Source organism: Trichechus manatus, unplaced genomic scaffold, assembly GCF_000243295.1.
Source record: "Trichechus manatus latirostris isolate Lorelei unplaced genomic scaffold, TriManLat1.0 scaffold00216, whole genome shotgun sequence".
NCBI classification, from domain to species: Eukaryota; Metazoa; Chordata; class Mammalia; order Sirenia; family Trichechidae; genus Trichechus; species Trichechus manatus.
Window position 1 is genome coordinate 3,723,837 of NW_004444152.1, and position 18,801 is coordinate 3,742,637.

An 18,801-nucleotide genomic window follows, 5' to 3' on the forward strand; every position below is an offset into this window, starting at 1 on the left:
AGCTGTGTAGTCACTCTGTAGTTTGCAGTGAGGGATGGGACCTGGGCTGGGGCGAGTCAGCAGGGGGAGATCCTGTGTTTGTGAGCCAGGGGTAGCGGGAGAGGGCAGGCAGGCAGCCCTTCATGGGCGAGCACAGACGGGTGGGAAGGAACACTGTCTGGGAGACTGAGCCGTCCCCATCCCCCGGTGGGTTGGAGCGCTCTCGGGAAACGCTGGGGCTTGGGGGTTGAGAGCACGGACTGTGGAGCAGACTGCCGGGGTGTCAGCTCAGCCTCATCTCTCCGTCTGTGGAGTAGCTGTGCCGAGGGCGCCCACTGCATCGAGTCGTTGGGAGGGCGCAACAGGTGGAGCCACGTGAAGCGCTCGGAAGCGGCCGAGCACTCGCTGAGTGCTCTTAGCGCTGGCAGCATGGATCGCAGTGTCAGCCAGCTGGGCGGGGCCGGGGGTTGGAGGCTGGCAGGGAAAATGGAGGTGCCACGTGCACCCTGGTGACCTGGGGAGCACACATCTCATCTGACGGGCCTAGTGTGCCCCAGTCTTCCACTTGCCCCAGAGAATTTGAAAGTCTGAATTTTTAAAGGGCAGTTCTTATTTTCACAGTTTTGACAACAAACCTTTGTTGTGTCAGAATCTAAGAGAGCCACCACAGAATCAGAGTGGGGCCTGGACTTGGCTTCCAGGTCATTCCCCTGTAGCCTGGCCCATGGTGGTGACAGGAGAGGCAGGGAAGGAGGGGGCGGCCTGGCTACAAGTGAAGCCGGCTTGAGAGTAGGGAGCCCCCGCCAGGGTCCTGAGCAGAGGAGGGTGGGGCATGTGTGCAGAGACTGAGGGAGAGGGGTTGGGGAGGGAGAGACCCTTTGGGGTTGAGATGTGGGACCCTAGGCAAGATTAAGAGGTGGTGCAGATTAGGTCACCCGGGTACGTGTCCTGTGCCGGGAGCTGCGCGTGACATACCAAGGGGAGCAGACCAGCTGAGTTCCCCTCGCCCTTTCTCTGAGGTCACCTCCCAGAGAAGTTGGCTGTTGAGTGAGTTGTGTGAGAAGTGAAGCCGGGTCAGGGACGACTCAGGCACCAGGCCAGTGGTGTGGAGAGGACAATGTGGGTTCCGAGCCCTGAGGGAGCGGGCTCTGGGGGCTTTTGAGGGGAGGTACCAGGAGAGACAAATCGGGGTCACACTGGGCTGCACAGGCCTTGCAGGCCCTCAGGAGAGCTGTTGATTTGGGGCCAGGGGAGGGGTGCAGATGGGATCCCCTGAGCCTCATGGCCCTCTCCTGCCCTGCCGTGCTCTCAGGAGCCGCTCCCGCTCAGGGGACCGGTACAGGCGGGGCGCCCGAGGCCCCAGGCACCACAGCAGCAGCCGCAGCCGCAGCAGCTGGTCCCTCAGCCCATCCCGCAGCCGCAGCCTGACGCGGAGCCACAGCCGCAGCCACAGCCATAGCAGGAGCCGCAGCCGCAGCCACAGCCGTAGCCAGAGTCACTCGCCATCGCCCCCGAGGGAGAAGCTGGCCAGGCCGGCGGCGTCCCCTGCCGTGGGCGAGAAGCTGAAAAAGTGAGCAGTCGGTTCTCAGGGATGAGGGCTGTCAGCCTCGGGTGGGGTGGGGCTGAACACACCGCTTTCTATTTGAAGGGTACCTGAGCTGGCCCTACCTAGGAGGTCTGAGGGGACATGGCCCTGCTCTGGGGTCTGAGGGGACATGGCCCTGTCCGGGGGGGTCTGCAGTTACAGCCTTGTCTTGGAAAGGGATTTAGAGGGAGATACAGCCCCTCTCTGGAGGGCCTGAAGGACAATGGCTCTGTGTGTCTGAGCTGAGGCAGTGCTCATACTGTGTAGGGTCGGAGGTGGCAGCTGCCCTCTCCTTCTCCCGATCATGCCCTCTGCCATCCCCCCCCCAGGACCGAGCCTGCCGCTGGTAAAGAGACAGGAGCTGCCAAAGTCAGTAAGAATTTGGAACTCGCCCGTCTAACTCCCGCCAGCAGCAGTGCCCGAGAGCTGGGCCCGGTGGGCCTGCAGGGGGGCTTGGGCGGGCCGGGAGATCCAGCCCCAGGGGTGGAGGGGACTGGGGGGGGTTGTGCCCCATGAGAATCCTGCCCCCTCTTCTCCTGACCACACAACTCTGCCTGAGCATCCCAGACCATTATGGCAGGTGTCCACAGCCTGCCGCTCCCCCGACTGCCCCCACAAGTCCCAGGCTCTTGGCTGAGGTGGGCTGTGGAAGCTCTGGGACACCCACCCCGCTCCGTCTCTTCTCACCTTCCCCAGCCCAAGCTGACACCGCAGGAGAAGCTGAAGCTGAGGATGCAGAAGGCCCTGAACAGGCAGTGTATGTCCCTCACCTTCCCCTCTGCTCTCCCAGCTCCTCCTCCCGCAGCAGTAGAAGCACTTGGACGACCAGCCCTGGCCTTGGGGGCCCAGCCTCTTCCTAAAGGCCAGGAGCTGACAGGGGAGGTCGGGGAGGAGTGGCTCTGCGGTCACCCTGCCCGGGCCTCTCAGCAGCCTGGTTGACCTCTCTGGGCTCAGCATCCTCACCTGGGTGGGCGCCTCTTGAGGCCCCACTCAGCCACTGTGTTCCTTCCACCTACAGTCAAGGCGGATAAGAAGGCGGCTCAGGAGAAGATGATCCAGCAGGAGCATGAGCGGCAGGTATGAGGCAGGGATGGGGGGGCACGTGTAGGGTGTGGGTGGGGTGCCCAGCCAGGCTGCACCTCACAGCCATCTCTGCCACAGGAGCGGGAGGACGAGCTGCGTGCCATGGCCCGCAAGATCCGTATGAAGTAAGGCACCCCCACCCCTCTGTTGTGCCACCCCCCTCCTGCTTTTGGGCTGCCCACGTGCCCCGCTGCCTGGCTTCTCACTGGAGCTCTGCCCACCCTCTGTGGGCACATCAGAGCTAGAGCCTCAGGGCCATGCTGTGGTGACCGCCACCTTCCTACCACCTCTGCCTCGATTTCCTTCCTCCAGTCCCAACTTGGAGTCCCTAGATGGCACAGACATCTTGGCGCTTGACTGCTAATCAGAAGGTTAGCGGTTCAAACCCACCCAGAGGCACCTTGGAAGGCAGGCCTGGCAATCTGCTTCTGAAAGGTCACAACCTTAAAAAATCTATGGAGCGGTTCTACTCTGCACACATGGGGTCGCCATGAGTCAGAATTGACTCAACGGCACCTAACAACGTTCCCAACTTAGTTTAGCCACTTCGACCCCGACCAGTTCCTCCAGCCTCCAAGCTGGGGTATTCCCCAGATACCTACCCGGTTCCCTCCCTCACTTCACTCCGGAGGCCCTCCCTGGCCATCCACTGAAGACCCCATCTTTCAGCCTGCTTTAGAACTCTTTGTAGCACTAACCTCCACCGGCATTAATGACACGTGTTTTTATTTACTCACTGTGTGTGTTCCCTGCTAACGTGTTGTTAGAATCTGCTGTGTGTTCCTGCTGTATCTTCAGTGCCTAGAACGTGTGTGTAGTTGCGCTCAGTGAATGTTTGTTGAGTGAGTGAACTGATGCCAGCCCCGTGGCTGGTTCCACCCAGTGCTGGGGAGACCAGAGCTCCTCTCTTCATCCCTCCTGCTTCCTTTTCTTTCTGTCGCAGTGTTGTGAGGCGTCCAGGCCCTCAGAGCCAGTCTAATCCCAGCGCTGCCTCTGTGTGGCCCTGGACCAGGGACTCACCCTCTCGAACTGCCCTTAATGCTCTGTGCTACGGGACAGTCTGCAGTGTGGACAGTCCAGGCCTTGGTGCCCATAAAACTCAGCCCATCCAGGGCCCCTGCGCAGCACCTGGGGCCATGACGCTTGGTGTTGGTAAGGAGATGGGTCATTCAGTGGCCAGGAGCTTGTTGTGTAGCCTGTTAGCTGTTTCTGGTTCCATTCTATACTTGCTGTGAGTCTTTGGATGAGCAGCCTAACCTCTTGGAGCTGGGACTCCTTTGTGAGACAGAGGTCACATGGCACGTCCCCTCTACAGGGCCTGCTTTCAGGGTTTCACAGGGTCCTGCAGTAAGGCTTGGTGTCTTGAAGCTGCTGTTGTTATGGTTGTCATCATTGTCTATTGCATGCTGTAAAAATGGCATGGTGGGGGTGGCATCTGACCTCAGACTTAACAAGGTGAAGGAGAATCAAGATCAACAGCTCAAGGCTGATTCCTATGTCTGACCTCCTCCTCATGCCTCCTCCTCTTCCTCTTTTTACCAATTCTGACACTTGTCCCTCCCACAGCACTCTCTGCTTCTCTGCTGGGTTCCATAATTCGTTGCAGTGACCACATAGAACTCACAGACCATACTCACAGTTATGGGATTTATTAGGAAGTAACAGGTGATAATTCAGGTTCAGGAACACTAGGATACAGTTCTTCCATCAGGACAGCCTCTTCTCAGCTATGCCCACAGGCACACCTCTCTCTGGCCCCTTAGCCTGGCCTCTGCCCTGCTTGGGCAAGTGTTAACAAGCTTTTTTAGCTCTGCCAATAAGTTCCCAGAGGTACCCGAGTCAGCCAGTAAGCCTTGTGCCCAAAGGCGCTTAGCTTTCTCACTCCGTGGGCCCAGAAGCCCCACCACAGCTGTCTCACGCAGGTTTCCTGATTCCTGCTATCTTTCCCATATCACTTGTTTTCCTTCTGTGTAACAGCTCCCCTCTCTGTCTCCTGGATCTCAGAGGTTCTCTGCACAGGGATTCCAGACCTGTTCTACTTCTGGGTCTTCTTTCTTGGGGGTGTTGAGATCTTACCTTCCCACCTCTTAATCCTAGTGGCATGGCAGAACTGACCAATCCCCTTGTTAGGATTCTGTACACCTTATTTGCATGGTCCCACTCCCAGAAGTGTGCCATGCATCTAATTTACATTATTAGCAAGCTGTCCAATCCCCTTGGTGAGCCACAATCACTTCATTTGCAGAGTCCCACCCAGTCATTTGTGGGAGGTACAAAAACTGATTTTAAGATACATATTAGTAATTCACTGCAATGCACATGCCCACTGTGTACTGGGCATCAGAGGCTGAGGAGGTGGGGGAGCAGAGCAGTCAGAGCCTTGGCGTTGTGGTCATCCTGGCTCTGCTGCCCAGTGCTACAGGCCTTTCTCCTGTCTGAGCCTCAGTTACTCGTCTATTAAATGGGGAGGGGATTATGGCCCCACCTTATAGGCTCGTTGGAGGACTCAAGGCCAGGCATGGAGGAGGCGCCCACTAAATGTAGCCATTGGCTTTGCTAAGCCTGTTCATTCTGACATGGGCCAGTTAAGCACTCAGCACATACAGATCCTCTACTTGAGATGGCACCCTGAGCCAGGGCAGCAATGATGGAACCATTCGTCCCCTTATGTTTGTTCAGATCCCAACCACCAGCCTGTCACCCCGGAGCCTCAGTGGCTCGTTTCCACGTGGGGACAATAGCACCACCTCCCCCTTGGGTTACCGTTCTGCTTGTACTGGTGTGTGACTGGCACCTGCCCTGAGCAGACCAGACAGCTGCTGCCACCCTGGCAGTCAGTGTTCCCAGGGGGACACACCCTTCCTGTTGGCTGTCTCCCCTGCCCCCCTGCAGGGAGCGGGAGCGCCGAGAGAAGGAGAGAGAAGAGTGGGAACGCCAGTACAGCCGGCAGAGCCGCTCGCCCTCCCCCCGCTACAGTGAGTGCCCCACTGGCCTGGAGTGCTCCCCAGGCCCCGGTGTTAAAGGGAGTAGAATGTCATAACATGGTTAGAGGAACCAAAGCTGCTTCTCCAGTTAGCCTTCCACAGTGAAGCTCCTAAGAGGGAGACACACAATATATGTCATCACAGAGTGATCAAGAATGCCCGTTCCCAGTGTGGTGGGGGAGGCAGAGGCAGCAGGTCCCCGGCGCCCTCTCTGTCCCATCCTGTCAGTGGATGTGGCCTCAGGTGGAGGGAACCCCAGTAGTCCAGCTTTGACTCGGGTTAGGCAGGAGCCCTGGCCTGTTGCTTTGTCTCCACCCTCCTCCTTTCATCCCAGGTCGGGAATACAGCTCTTCCCGAAGGTAAGCCCAGCTCCCCAGAGACCCTCCCCTGGAAATCAGGGTTTTTTGGCGGGAGGGCATAGCCCTCATCCTGCACCCCAACCATGCCCCAGGGTGTTGCTCCCCAGCATGTTGGGGTAGGGCAGGCTTCTTGCTTCCAAGGCACCCTCACAGGGTCACCCCCACCTTCTCTCTCCAGGCGCTCACGGTCCCGCTCCCGAAGCCCCCATTACCGCCACTAGGCAGAAGACGGGGGGTGAGGGTGGGTGGGGGAGGTGGGACAGTGCGGGGTAGGGTTCAAGCTGAGATGCTACTGGTTTTATCTCTGGTGGAATAATAAAATCAAACGTTATTTAATTCCCTTCACCTGGCCTCAGTGTGGTCTGTGGTTGGTACAGGGCAGTCCCGGGTTGGGAACTGGCTGCGTGGCAGTGCTGCTGGCGGGGCCAGTCCTTCCTGGAGGAACCAGACCTCTGGATGGTGCAAGGGCAGTGGGGCTGTTGCTCCGAACTGCTGTGTCGGTCAGGGGCCTGGAGGCTCAGCCAGGCGTGCTGGAAGCGAAGGCATGGGCACCGCTGCGGGGTGGAAGGACCCAGACCTGCCTGCATGTGTGGACGAGTGCCAGCCCGCACCTAGCAGAGGCTGGGCAGGGACTCTCTTCGCCCAGGGGCCTCTGGCGACAGGTCCAGGCCGCTCCCTGCCCTGGCCTCGGCCCCTGCCCTGGCCTCGCCCACACCGTGAACTGGGAGCGCAGCTTTCTGTGCCAGTCCTGCTATGCCCCAGGTGCTGGGGGCCGGCCTTTCCGCTCACCCCAAACCGGTCTGTTCAGCCGTCTACCCGAGGAGGGGAGCCTCCCACCCCACCTGAGACACCCCAAGAAAGCCAGAGTCCAAACGAGCACTAGAGGAGGGAGGATTTACTTGGAGCAGGGGGAGGGACAGGCAGGTCAACAGTGCCATTAAGAGTGGGGCACAGGGGCAGCCCGGTGCTCAGACATCCCCTCCCCGTGCTTCTGTCGCAAGTGCTTGTCCAGGGTGGCTCGCAGGCCAAAGGGAATGCAGCAGTGGGGACACTGGAAGCAAGTGCTGCCGGGCCCCAGGCCGTGCATGCGGCGGTGGCGGTTGAGCTTGCTGCTCTGCGCGCAGGCGTAGGGGCAGAGCTGGCAGGCATAGGGCCGCTCCCCCGTGTGCGAGCGCCGGTGCACTGTCAGGTTGCTGCTGTTGGTGAAGTGTTTCCCGCAGAACTCACAGCTGCCCCCGGGCCCGCGGCTCTTTCCTGCTGACTTCTGCATCTTCTTGGGCAAAGACTTCTGGCTCTTTGCAGGGTCAGCTCTCTGTTCCTTGGGGGCAGCGGCTCTCCAGCCGTCACCCGCGGGGCCTGCCTGAGCCCCACCCCCAGGAGCCCCAGGCTCCTGGACACCTGCTGTGGCAGCGGCTCCAGCCCCTTCCCCATCACTGCACGGGAGGGTGCTGGCCGGGGCGGCGGCGTGGGCGGCTGGCTCTGGGGGTGCCGCGGAGGCCTGCTCCTGACCAGCGTCAGCGGCGCAGGGGCTCTGGGGCTGCAGCTGTCGGTGGGTCTTCTTGTGGCGGTTGAGCTTGCTGCTCTGGGCACAGGCGTAGGGGCACTGGTCACAGGCGTAGGGCCGCTCGCCCGTGTGCGAGCGCATGTGGACCTTGAGGTTGCTGAAGGAGCTGAGGGTCTTCTTGCACACAGAACAGGTGGGGCTCCGCCGGCCGCTCACTCGGGGGGCCCTGGCCTCAACCTCCGACCCCACCACGGCAGACACAGCAGCAGCCACCTCGGCCAGGCCCAGCAGTGGGGCCTCTGGGGCCTCGGATTCTGTCTGGTAGATGGACAGGCCATGGTCCCACTGGGCGTGGCGCAGCAGCTTCCAGGCCTGCGTGAACTGTCTCCCACAGCGGAGGCAGCTCAAAGCTTTGAGGTCCTCACGTTCTGGAGAAGAGAATGGGGCAAGGCAGTTAGTAGGAGCGCTCACTGCTTACGTGATCAAAGTAATGGTAGTCGCAGCTCCACAGCTGTTCACAGCTGCCAGCTGGACATCTTCTGTGGGAAAGGCTCTGTTCTGGGGGCCGAGGACTCAGCAGTTACATGACAGACAGACAAAACTCCCTGCTCTCAAAGAAGCTGGCGTTCAGAGATGTGGGCAGACAAAAACCAGGAAAGTAATCTGTGCAGTGGGTGCAGAGTACCCGGGGATTCCTTCTATTTTCGTAGAGGGGCAGAGTGCTGTATTGTGCAGGGTGGTGGGAAGGCCTGGCTAAGGAGGTGACACAATCCAGTAAGTGGGTCCTGTGGACTAGACCATGCCTGCATCAGCTCACTCACAGCTACCCTTCAAACAGGAAATAAAACCTCTTTTTTCCATACAGGGAAACTGAGGCACAGAGGGACACCATCCCCAAGGTCACACAGATTGAAAGGGCTGGGATTGGTATTTCAATCCAGAAACCTGGGAAGCAGGGAAACCGATTTTCAAAAAAGACTGTTGGTTTAATAATGCATGCTGTGGAGTTGACTCGGACTCATAGCAACTCTATGGGACAGAATAGAACTGCCCCATAGGGTTTTCTAGGCTATAACCTATGGAAGGAGCCCGGGTGGTACAATGGTGACAGCACCACTCCTTGGGAGAAATGTGGCGATCTGCTCCCATAAAGATTAGAGCCTTGGAAACCCTATGGGACAGTTCTACTCTGTCCTATAGGGTTGCTATGAGTTAGAATCGGTTCAATGGCAACAGATTTGGTTTGGGAATCTTTACAGGAGCAGATCACCAAGTCTTTTCTCCTGGGGAGGGAACCGAAGCTTAACCCTTGCACCACCTAGCGGCTTTCAATTATTGAGTGGGTTTCTCTACGCAAGGCCCCAAGCTCAGGGGCCTGCATGATCTCATTATCCCCACCTTACAGAAAAGGGGGCCAAGGTCCAGGTGGGCAGAAGGCTTAGCAGCCACGCAGAGGTGGAAGGGTAGCAACACAGATGCCCTACCCTCGATGTCCACCCCACACTTGATGCTTTCTCTGGGTTCCTCAGTAGACAAGTCCCAGGTCCACTTGCTATTAGATTTTTCGAATCCTGGACAGTCTTGGATGGGGTTGCCTTTGTAATGCGATACCGGGATCAAGAGCACTGGTAGGGGTTGGGGAGGGTCAGCCTGGCCTGCGTTTGAATTCCACTCCCCTGCTCCCTAGCTGTGGAATCTTGGGTAAGACATACCTGTTTCTGAGCCTCAGTTTCCTCAAGTGCTAGAATATGGAGATCCTAAGGGTCCCCTCCCTTTAGCGTTGAGAGCTTTGGTCCATATTAAGTCTTCAGTAAACATGAGCTAAGCCCACAACCCCAAAGTGCCCACCGTTCTACAGCTATTGCCCACCAGGGGGTCCAGCTAAAAAAATGTGATTGATCACAGCCCCTCCCCTCCTCCTCTCTCCCACCGTGGGACCCTCCCTCTGCCCAACCCTGAGTATGACTCAGTTTCTCACAAAAGTCCCAGGAGGGCATGGGCCCTCAGGGCTGAAAATTCATAAATTTGGATGAGCCTTAACCACAGCACCACGTTAAGGGTTTTAATTCCCTCCCAAGGGAAGAAACCCAGGTATCCAGACACCCAGAGCAGGGCTCAACCAGGGGCTTCCCAGCACTCAGGGCTGGGAGATTCCATCAGGGGCAGATGACAGAAGCCCCATCCTAGGGTCTGAGCAGAATGGACCAGAAGTGAGAAAGAGGTGGGAGAGGGTGGCAGCCTCCCCTTCCAGCTGGTCTAGACCAACCCCCCCCCCCAGCCTCAGGCCGTTGCCCCCTCCCAGAGGTCCTCCCTACTGCCACCCTGGTCCAGCCACCTGGCCAGTTATTTCTGGCCAAGGGGAAGGAGAAGTGAAACCAGATTGCAGGGGGGGGGGGTGCCTGTGGCAAATCCCCAGGCCAGTCTACTGGGGCTGGCCACACCCTGTGGGCCGCCCTCCCTCCCTGCCCGGCCCCCGCCCCCACCGCCACAGGTCCCAGCTAGGACGGGGCAGGCCCTGGCCACGCCTAGGCTGCACCCCAAGGGGAGCCAGAAAGGGGAAGTCGTGCTCGCTGCCCTGCCTGTCCAGCTCAGCCGCGGTTCTCTCGCAGGAAACCAGGCCCTTGAACTTGAGAGAGGGACTGCATGCCGACTCTACGCACCTGAGCCCTGCGAGGGTCTGGGGCCTCTGAAGAGCTGACAGCCCAGCTTCTTGTGGTCCATGAAGGCCGTGATGGCCTCCAACGGGAAGGTCTGCAGGCAGCGGCCGCAGGTCAACAGATCTGGGTGTTTCTCGGTCCAGGGCTGGCGGTCTGCAGGGAGGAAGCGGGTGGTGAGCGCGGGGCGGGGCCAGGATGAGAGTCAGGGGTTCCGAGTGAGAGAGGAAGCCCGAGGGTCAGAAAGGGGGCTGGGGGCCAGGACCGGCCGAGGGAGGGAGTGCAGGGCCAGGGGTCCGCGCCCAGTGCAGGGAGTTCCCCTCACGCGAGAGTCAAAGTGGAGGGAGACTCGGCCCGGGGCCGGGGAACTCACCGAGAGAGCTGGGGATCAGCGGCGTCCACACGGCCCACTGGCTCCGCGCGCCGAGGGCGTGGAGGGCAGCCCCGGCGGGCGTGGGGCCGGGGGAATGGCCAGGTTCGCCCCCGGGACGCCCGGGTGCGGGCGCTTCCTTCGGGGAGAAGGGCCCCAGCCCCGGGGCCTGTAGGGGCCGCGCGTCTAGCTCGGGCTTCACTTCGATGACGAGGTCCGGCATCTCCATCTCGTCGTCTGAGTTGGCGGGCACGGGGTCGACTCGGCGAGGCGCGCTGCCGGCCTTGCGGCGGGACATGGGTCGCGGGCCGGGCGAGCTGGCTGGCGGGCAGGCGGAGGACGCACGAGCAGTGCGCTCGTAGCGCGGCGCTCAGGTGAGTGACTGCGGCGACCCGCCGCGAACTCTTACACGTGCTGGCCGGGCCGCGGCTCCGCCCTCCGGGGGCGGGGCCTGGAGGGAGAGGCCGGGGCGGCCCCGCAGGGGCCCTCCGGCAGCCCGACTCAATCTAGACAGTGCCCACTGCAACTGGTGGAGTGACCTAACCCGACCATTTCACGCTTGCTGAAACTGAGGCACAGGCTGGCAACACATACCTCCCGCGAGAAAATGGTAGCGGCCACGTTTCTATTTAGGCGCGTACTGGTAATCTGGACTGTTCCACGAAATTCATTACAATCAAAATTCATTTAGCAAACATTTATTGAGCGCCTACTGTGTACCAGACTCCTTTTCTAAGCACAGGGGGTACAGCAGTGAACAAAACAGCCAAAATCCCTGCCCTCGTGTAGCTTTTACTCTAGCGGGGTAGATAAACTACAAACAAGATAAAATATGTAAAATAAAGAGTGCTTTCCATGATAAGTACCATGGAGAAAAATAAAACTAAGAAGGGGATAGGGTTACTGGGGTGGGGGCTTCAGTTTTCTTCCGGACATCTGGGAAGGGCATGGTGGAGTTAAGACCCGACGGAGGTGAGGGGGCCAGCCAGCTGGCTTATGTATTTAGGAACAACAAGGAAGACAGTGACAGAGCGGTGGGTGACTGAGGTCAGTGAGGAAATGGGGACAGATCCAGGAGGGTCTTTTGATCAGTTTAAATTCTTTTTGATTTTCCCGAGACTAGAGACTTACAAGGGTTTGGAGCAAAGGAGGGTGGTAATGATATGCATCTGCTCTGTTCCTAAACCTGGACTGGCAATTAAAAGCAAATACCCAGATAGTCTTACCTCCCTCCATCCTTGAACTTCCCTGGTCAAAGCGGCCGTTTCTGATCACTGTTTGAAGTGGCATCCACACCCAACCCTTCCCTCTATCCCTTACCACCGACCACATCCTAATACAGGACTGTTTGTTGATTGCTTTCCCAACCCCCCAGAATACAAGCCCCCTGAGGTCAGGGCCAGCCTCTGTCCTGCCCCAGGTGTCCCCAGCCCAGAACTGAGTGCATTTGGCATTTCACATGCTGATCATTTCACATCCCGGAGGAGCGACGCTCAAGGCCAGGTGGGCTCCTCATATTGTTATTCAGGTCTCAGCTCAATTGTCCTCCAGAGAGCCCAAGGCCTCCCTGACCACGTATCTAAAGTAGCCCCACCCTGCTGAAGGCCTTGCAATTTACACTCGATGACCTCCATCTGTCCCCAGTTCCCTCCCGGGCCTCAGTTTCCCCTTCTGTCAAAGGAGTTCAGAGAGGTTGGAACTAGAGTTACCTGAAGTGGCTTCTCCTTTGATGCCACCTCCTCTGACCATTCAATTAAAGAAACTCTCCCAGCTTTGCCACCCTCTGTCCCATTGCCCTTATTTTATATTGTTCACATCACTTTTTATGCCCTGAGAAATCTTTTTATGCATTTGCTCATTTATTCCGTTTGCCTCCCCTTCCCCCTGAGCCAACTCGCTGGGGTTTAGATACCATATGTTTGATCTCTCACCACACCCCCTAGAATGCAGGTTCTGAGAGAGGCAGATTCCTCATCTGTCTTGTTCACTAATACATCCTTCCACCCGGCTCATTCACAGTTCCCTCAACAAATATTGAGTAAGCTCTTACTATGTGACTGGCATTCTTTCAGTGGATATTCGCAGAGAGCTTACTGTGCGCCAGGCACCAGGCCCTGGGAACCTGGTGAGTACAGAGGCCCACAGGGCCCCTGCCTGCGTGGAACTCCGTGTTGAGGAAGCGAAGTCTGTCTGCACTGGACATTCCCCTGCAGTGCCTCAGTTTACCCCTTCTGTAAAATGGGGCTGCAGAGAGGGCTGGAGGACAAAATGACCGCCTTCAGACCATCCCAGCTACCCTGCTGCAAGCTTTTTTCCTGGTTTCAAGTAGGGGTGGGTGTGTGTTTGTGTAGGGTGTGGGGGTGCATAGTCCAGAGGCCTGCAGGCCAAACAGACCAAGCAGGGAGGGAGTCTTCTCCTCTCTGGGCCTCAGTTTCTTCGACTGTAAAATGGGCATCCCGGACGCCCCCATCTCGCGGCTTGCGGATTACACTGAAGCGCCCCGCCCGCCCGCCAGCTAAGCTGGCGGGTTAGTGCCCAGGTATGTGCTGGCTTGCGAGCCTGCGAGCCCGCCGGCCACCACGTGGGGCACCGGCGGCAGCGCGGACGGAACCCAGGCTCGGCGGCTCGCGGCCTGCCCGGGCCTCTGCAGCGGGGCGCCGGCGGAAGTGGGGCGCTAGAGCTGCGGACCTCGGTGAGTGCGGGGCGGTGGCGGGGAGTCGGAGCGAGTTCCTTTCCCCCGGCCCCGGCCCGGGACGCCCACCCCTGTGCGAAGGCGGCCGTGGCGGGAAAAGGCAAGACTGCGCCTGGAACGCCGGCAGTGGGGACGGTTTGGTACCCGAACGCCGGCAGCGGGGACGTCCCCGCGTCCTGCCTGGGATGGGCATCAGGGGGAGGGAGGCATGCTCCCCTTCGGGGAGGTGATGACGACGATCAGCACAGTAGTAATAGCGGGGGTTGTCCTTAGACTCCCGCCTTTCCCGGGGTGGAATCGTTTCCTTAATCCGAGCCGGAAGGTGGGAAGAACGGCCAGCTCCAGCGCTCAGGGCAGAATGGGGAATGGACGCCTGGGGGCCGGGAGGACCTACTTAGTATAAGAAAAGGAGAGCGATGGGTGGCCAGGGCAGAATTGAAAGAGAACTGACCGGCCCGGGGGCGGAGGGGAGGGGAGGCATTCTGTCCTTGGGGTTCTGACCCTCCCTGGAGGCCGAATTTCGGTAATTTGCATCAAGACAGGGCAGCCCGTGGGTGTGTGTAGACACGTGGGCACCTTGGTTGATTGGGTATGGGAGCCTCGTTGTTAATCTGAACTCAACTTTTGAAGAGCTGGCTAAGTTTGTCCACTGAGCTGAACCATTCTCATTTTCCTGAAAGGATGTTCTCCAGGGAGGGACCTCTGTGAATTGCGTCCTGCCCCTGCCGTTGACCTAAGTGATGAGCTCTTGAGCCTAACCCAGCTGGTCTTCAAGTGGCGGGGGATGGGTGTGGACATTTCCCTGAAACCTTCCGGCAGTAAATCTTTGGTTTACAGACTGAAAGGATAAAGGATTTTGGCCAGGTCACCAGGGAGAGTGGATAATACCTGCCTTCGTCTTCTTGGGCACGCCCTGCCTTGACCTTTCTCAAGTCAAATTCTTATCTGGTCACACCTTTGCTCCAAAACCTCCAAGGGCTCCCCTGTGCTGGCCAAATCGAGTCTACAGTCCTGCATAGGGCAGGGGTGAGGGGCCTGGATCCCTGGTCAGACCAACCTGAGTTGGCCTCCAAGTTGCCATTTACCAGCTTGCACTCAGAAAGGGCCTTACAGCATTCAGCTTCAGTTTCTTCATTTGGAAATGGGGATTGCTTGAGTATTGATTTTGTTTTGTCCAGGGATTTAACATAATCTTTGTCCACTTACTTAATTCCATCAGTCCTTTACTGAGTGCTAACTCTGAAGACTAGGGTGATTCTCTTCAAATACTCAAGTACTTGAGGGCTGAGGACTGAACTTTGAGTGACAGTGGTCAGACAAATTAGAAAATGTATTTATCCCTTAATCCCGTTTACCTCTGTCTTCCCCATCAGGCAAAAACCTTGGAGTCCCCCTTGACCCACACATCCAGGCCATCACCAAATCCTGAGGGCTCTCGACCTTCAAAATTTACTAATCTGTTGAATGGGAAACTGTTTTGCTGTATATAAACGTTCACCAAAAATACAGTGAATATTTTTAAAAAACAAAAACGAAAGCATATATTAATCTGACCATTTCGCCCCACCCCCACTGCCCCACCCTGTCGTAAGCACCTTCATCTTCTGTCTGGACAATTGCAGCGGCCTCCCTGGGCTCCCTGCTTTTCCTGTTGTCCCCCACGTCTATTCTTGCAGCAGGCAGAGGGAGCGGGAGAAATCCTAAATTAGCACCTGGCCCTCCTCTGCTAGGGGAACAGACTGTGGGGTGAAGGTGGAAGCCAGGAGCCTGGTGAGGGGGAGACTGCAATAGTCCAGTTGAGGGGGGGGGGGATGGTGGCAGGACCTGTGAGGGAGCAGAGTAGGGGGGTGGTGAGGTATTGCTGGATTCTAGATATGTTTGGAAGATGGAGCCAACAAGCTTTGCTGATGAATTGGATATGGAAGTCCAGAGTTCTCTGTGTGCTAGGCTCTCTGGAATGTTCTTTGCCTGCATGATCTCCCAGTTGCCATCAATTCTGACTCATGGCGCCCTCATGTGTGTGACCGAGTAGAACTGTGCTGCATAGGGTTTTTAGTAGCTCATTTTTCAGAAGCGGATTACCAGGCCTTTCTTCCGAGGCACCTCTGGGTGGACTTGAATCACCAACCTTTCATTTAGCAGCTGAGCGCGTTAAGGTTTATGCCACCCAGGGACTCTGCATGACACTCCCTCATTCTCCTAACAACCTTCAGAGGTCTTTTTTTAATGCCTCATTTCACAGAGGAGGAAACAGGGGCTGTTCACAGAGTTGCAGTGACCTCCCAGACCCCCTCCCCTGTGGTACCGGGAGGACTGTGACCCAGCCATCTCTTGGAGTCCACACTTCCATTCTCTATGCCTGGGTGGTAGACTACCACCTGCCGCCCGTTCTTGCGTGACCCACAAGCTAAGAGTGGTTTTACGTTTTTAAGTGGTTAAAAAAACTTTTCAAAAAATTTCATGGCATGTGAAAATTAGTTAACAATAACACCAACAACTATCTTTTATATAGGACCTAGTATTTGGAGCCCTAGTGGCGCAGTGGTTAAGAGCTTGGCTGCTAACCAAAAGGTCGGCAGTTCAAATCCACCAGTAGCTCCTTAGAAACCCTATAGGGCAGTTCTCCTCTGTCCTGTAGGGTCACTGTGAGTCAGAACTGACTTGATGGCACCTAACAACAACAGCAGCAATATGTGTTGGAAGGAAACCTGGTGGCAAAGTGGTTAAACGCTTGGCTGCTAACCAAAGATTGGCACTTTAACCTACCAGCAGCCTCTTCCCGGAAGTAAGATGTGGCAGTCTGCTTCCGTAAAGGCTTACAGCTTAGGAAACCCTTTGGGGCAGCTCTACTCTGTCCTATAGGGTTGCTGTGAGTAGATAACCAACTCGATGGCAACAGGTTTTTGTTTTTGTTTTTGTTTTTTTAATATGTGTTGGAGTCCCTGGGTGGTGCTCACAGTCTATGTGCTCGGCTGCTAACGGAAAGGTTGGCCATTTGAGTCCACTCAGAGGCACCTGGGAAGAAAGGCCTGGCGATCTACTTCAGAAAAATCAGCCATTGAAAACCCTATGGAGCACAGTTCTACTCTGACACACACTGACATCTCCTGCCTGGATGGCAACTGGTTTAGTGTGAGTCAGGCCCTTTTCTGCATGAGCCTGTTAAATCCTGATAACACACTTAGGTGGTAATTGCTGCTATTTCTCCGTACAGTGGAAGAGAAAACAGTCCCTTGCTTGAGGTCGCACAGCTAAGCAAGGGCCTGGGAGCTTAATTTCCACTCCATTCACAAGAACAGTATTTATTGAGCCTCATCTCTGTGCTGAGGAACCAGGTGGTGCAGTAGTTAAGCACTGGGCTGCTCACTGAAAGGTCAGTGGTTTAAGCCCACTAGCCGCTCTGAGGGAGGAAGATATGGCAGTCTGCTTCCATAAAGATTACAGCCTTGGGAACCCAATGGGACAATTCTACCTTGTCCTGTAGGGTCACTATAAGTCGGAATCGACTTGATGGCAACGGGTTTTTTTGGTTGGCTGGTTCAGAGTGATTCCACATCTTGTAGGACAGCATCCCAACCTTGCAAGGTGTTGTTTCCCAGGAGGTACCATAACTGAGTCTTCAGTTAGCCTTTGCAACAATCTGTGAGGCCAGCTGCTTCTATAGGTTGGTGGTTTGAACTCACCCAGCGGCTTCACGGGAGAAAGGCCTGGCAATCGGCTTTTGCAAAGATTACAGCCAAGAAAACCCGATGGAGCAGTTCTACTTATTTGACCTTTTACAGAAAAAGTTTGCTGACCACTGGTATAAATCCTGGCCTAAGGCCAAACGTGAAGAGACTATCAGGAAAGGTCTGAGGGGAGGTCCCGGTATGAAGTTTCCTGCCACCCTCTCGCCTGCCTGAATGTTCTCGAAGATCCAGGAAGCCCCATGGTCATTATTTGAATGCTCAGATTGTTCTAGATTTGGCCAGTGGAAGCCCTTTCAAGCCGTCTCCTGTGTGATTGTGAATCTACTCGAAAGATAGGATTTCCTAATGAATTGGATGGTCAGAGAGATAAAGAGAGAGAGGAGGCTGGTGTTCTCTCAGCAAATACTTACTGTTTGCTCTGAGCCAAGAACAGGGATAAAGCTGTGATAAAAGCAGACAAAAATTCCTGCCCTCATGGAGCTCACGTTCTTGTGTGTATAACACTCTGTTTCTGGCCCAAGTCACTGGGTGACTGCCAGTTCCTGAGAAGGGGGACTGGGGGAAAGGTGGTGCAGATTTTAGGAGTAGGATCAGGAGTTGGGGTTTGGACAGGTACCGTTTGAGATGCCTGGTAGACATGCCTCTGCATCCAGTTCTCCCCAACTCCTTTTAGTCCCCCCGCCCCCTGTCTGATGTCTTCCTTGTTCTTCTCACTCAACAGCCAGGGCAATGCAGACTCCACTGACCATTCCTGTGCCTGTGCTTCGGCTGCCCCGGGGCCCTGATGGCTCAAGCCGTGGCTTTGCCCCCGATGGACGCAGGGCCCTCCTGAAGCCAGAGGTCCCTGAAATCCAGGAGTCTCCCGTAGTTCAAGAGTCTCTGGAATCCCAGGAACAGCGAGCCCGAGCCATCCTTCGGGAGCGCTACCTCCGAAGCCTATTGGCCATGGCAGGTCGCCAGGTGAGCTTCACGTTGCATGAGGGTGTGCATGTGACTGCCCACTTTGGAGCCACCGACCTGGATGTGGCCAACTTCTATGTGTCACAGCTGCAGACTCCTATAGGTGTGCAGGCTGAGGCGCTGCTCCGATGTAGTGACATTATTGCATACACTTTCAAGCCATGAAGACTTTTCGGCGTTCACCTTTCTGCCTTAGCCACAGTATCCCAGATGTTCCTGAGCTGGGAACGCTGGACCCTGTAGAGTTCTGAGCCCCCTTGGAATTTTGAGCCAAGCTCCAACCAACTCTGGCTTCTTGGGACCTCCAGAGCTTAGTCATTAAAATTCTGCAACTGAAGGAGTTCTAGATCTTGTTGAAAGGAATGCTCTACCTCACAGAACTCTGAACTCCACAGAAATATGGGCCTCATGCCAGTTCCAGAAGACCAGGGGAAGAAAAGAAGGCAAATTATAGAGTGGGAAATTGTTTATTGAAGGCATTGCAAAGTTCAGCCGTCGCGGAGATACTCCCCACTGCTCCCCTCCTGCCAAAGAACCAGTTGTCCCAAGAAAATTAGACTCCTGTTTTTTTTTAAGTGTGTGTGTGTGCGCGCACCCCACAGGGCTCCAGACAGGTTTTGGGGGTGGTGGAACAGGGGCCCTGGTGGCGCAGTGGTTAAGCGCTTAGCTGCTAGTCCAAAGGATGGGGGTTCCAATCCACCAGCGCTCCATGGGAGAAAGATGTGGCTGTCTGCTTCTGTGAAGATTACAACCTTAGAAATCCTATGGGGCCATTTTACTCTGTCCTATAGTGTCGCTATGAGTCTGGACAGCAATGAGTCTGGACAACTGGACAGCAATGGGTTTGGTTTTTTGGTTTTAGGGTGATGGAGTCTCTCCAAGAGCTAAGTGCGGTGGAGCTCGGCCCCGAGGGGGTGGGAGGAACCCGGATAAAGGTGTAGG

At 56.5% G+C, this 18,801-nt stretch overlaps 3 protein-coding genes across 4 annotated transcripts in view; 2 read left to right on the forward strand and 1 right to left on the reverse strand.

Annotated features, from left to right (window-relative positions):
- The window catches only part of CLASRP (CLK4 associating serine/arginine rich protein), a 33,588-nt gene extending 27,586 nt beyond the window's left edge, over positions 1-6,002 (forward strand). Inside the window, exons 14-19 of one of the 2 annotated variants that reach the window (XR_002825945.1) lie at positions 1,292-1,549; positions 1,894-1,937; positions 2,261-2,321; positions 2,583-2,641; positions 2,726-2,772; positions 5,540-5,622. Coding sequence is in view for 1 of the 2 variants with exons in the window: in XM_023742755.1 (XP_023598523.1) it covers positions 1,292-1,549; positions 1,894-1,933; positions 2,261-2,321; positions 2,583-2,641; positions 2,726-2,772; positions 5,540-5,687 (613 nt within the window). In the remaining variant the exon portion in view is untranslated. Of the gene's footprint in view, positions 1-1,291; positions 1,550-1,893; positions 1,938-2,260; positions 2,322-2,582; positions 2,642-2,725; positions 2,773-5,539 lie in introns of both variants that reach the window. The other variant, XM_023742755.1, reaches the window with a different exon arrangement.
- Positions 6,003-6,724: 722 nt separating this feature from the next.
- ZNF296 (zinc finger protein 296) lies at positions 6,725-11,945 on the reverse strand. Its single transcript, XM_004388832.2, has 3 exons — positions 10,522-11,945; positions 10,155-10,304; positions 6,725-7,922 (listed from the first exon to the last, which is right to left on the reverse strand). The coding sequence occupies exons 1-3, from the start codon at positions 10,814-10,816 to the stop codon at positions 6,928-6,930; spliced, it is 1,440 nt and encodes a 479-aa protein (XP_004388889.1). The 5' UTR covers positions 10,817-11,945; the 3' UTR covers positions 6,725-6,927.
- Positions 10,147-18,402, forward strand: GEMIN7 (gem nuclear organelle associated protein 7). The gene is made up of 2 exons (XM_004388797.2): positions 10,147-10,264; positions 17,621-18,402. The coding sequence occupies exon 2, from the start codon at positions 17,629-17,631 to the stop codon at positions 18,022-18,024; it is 396 nt and encodes a 131-aa protein (XP_004388854.1). The 5' UTR covers positions 10,147-10,264; positions 17,621-17,628; the 3' UTR covers positions 18,025-18,402.
- Positions 18,403-18,801: the final 399 nt, after the last annotated feature.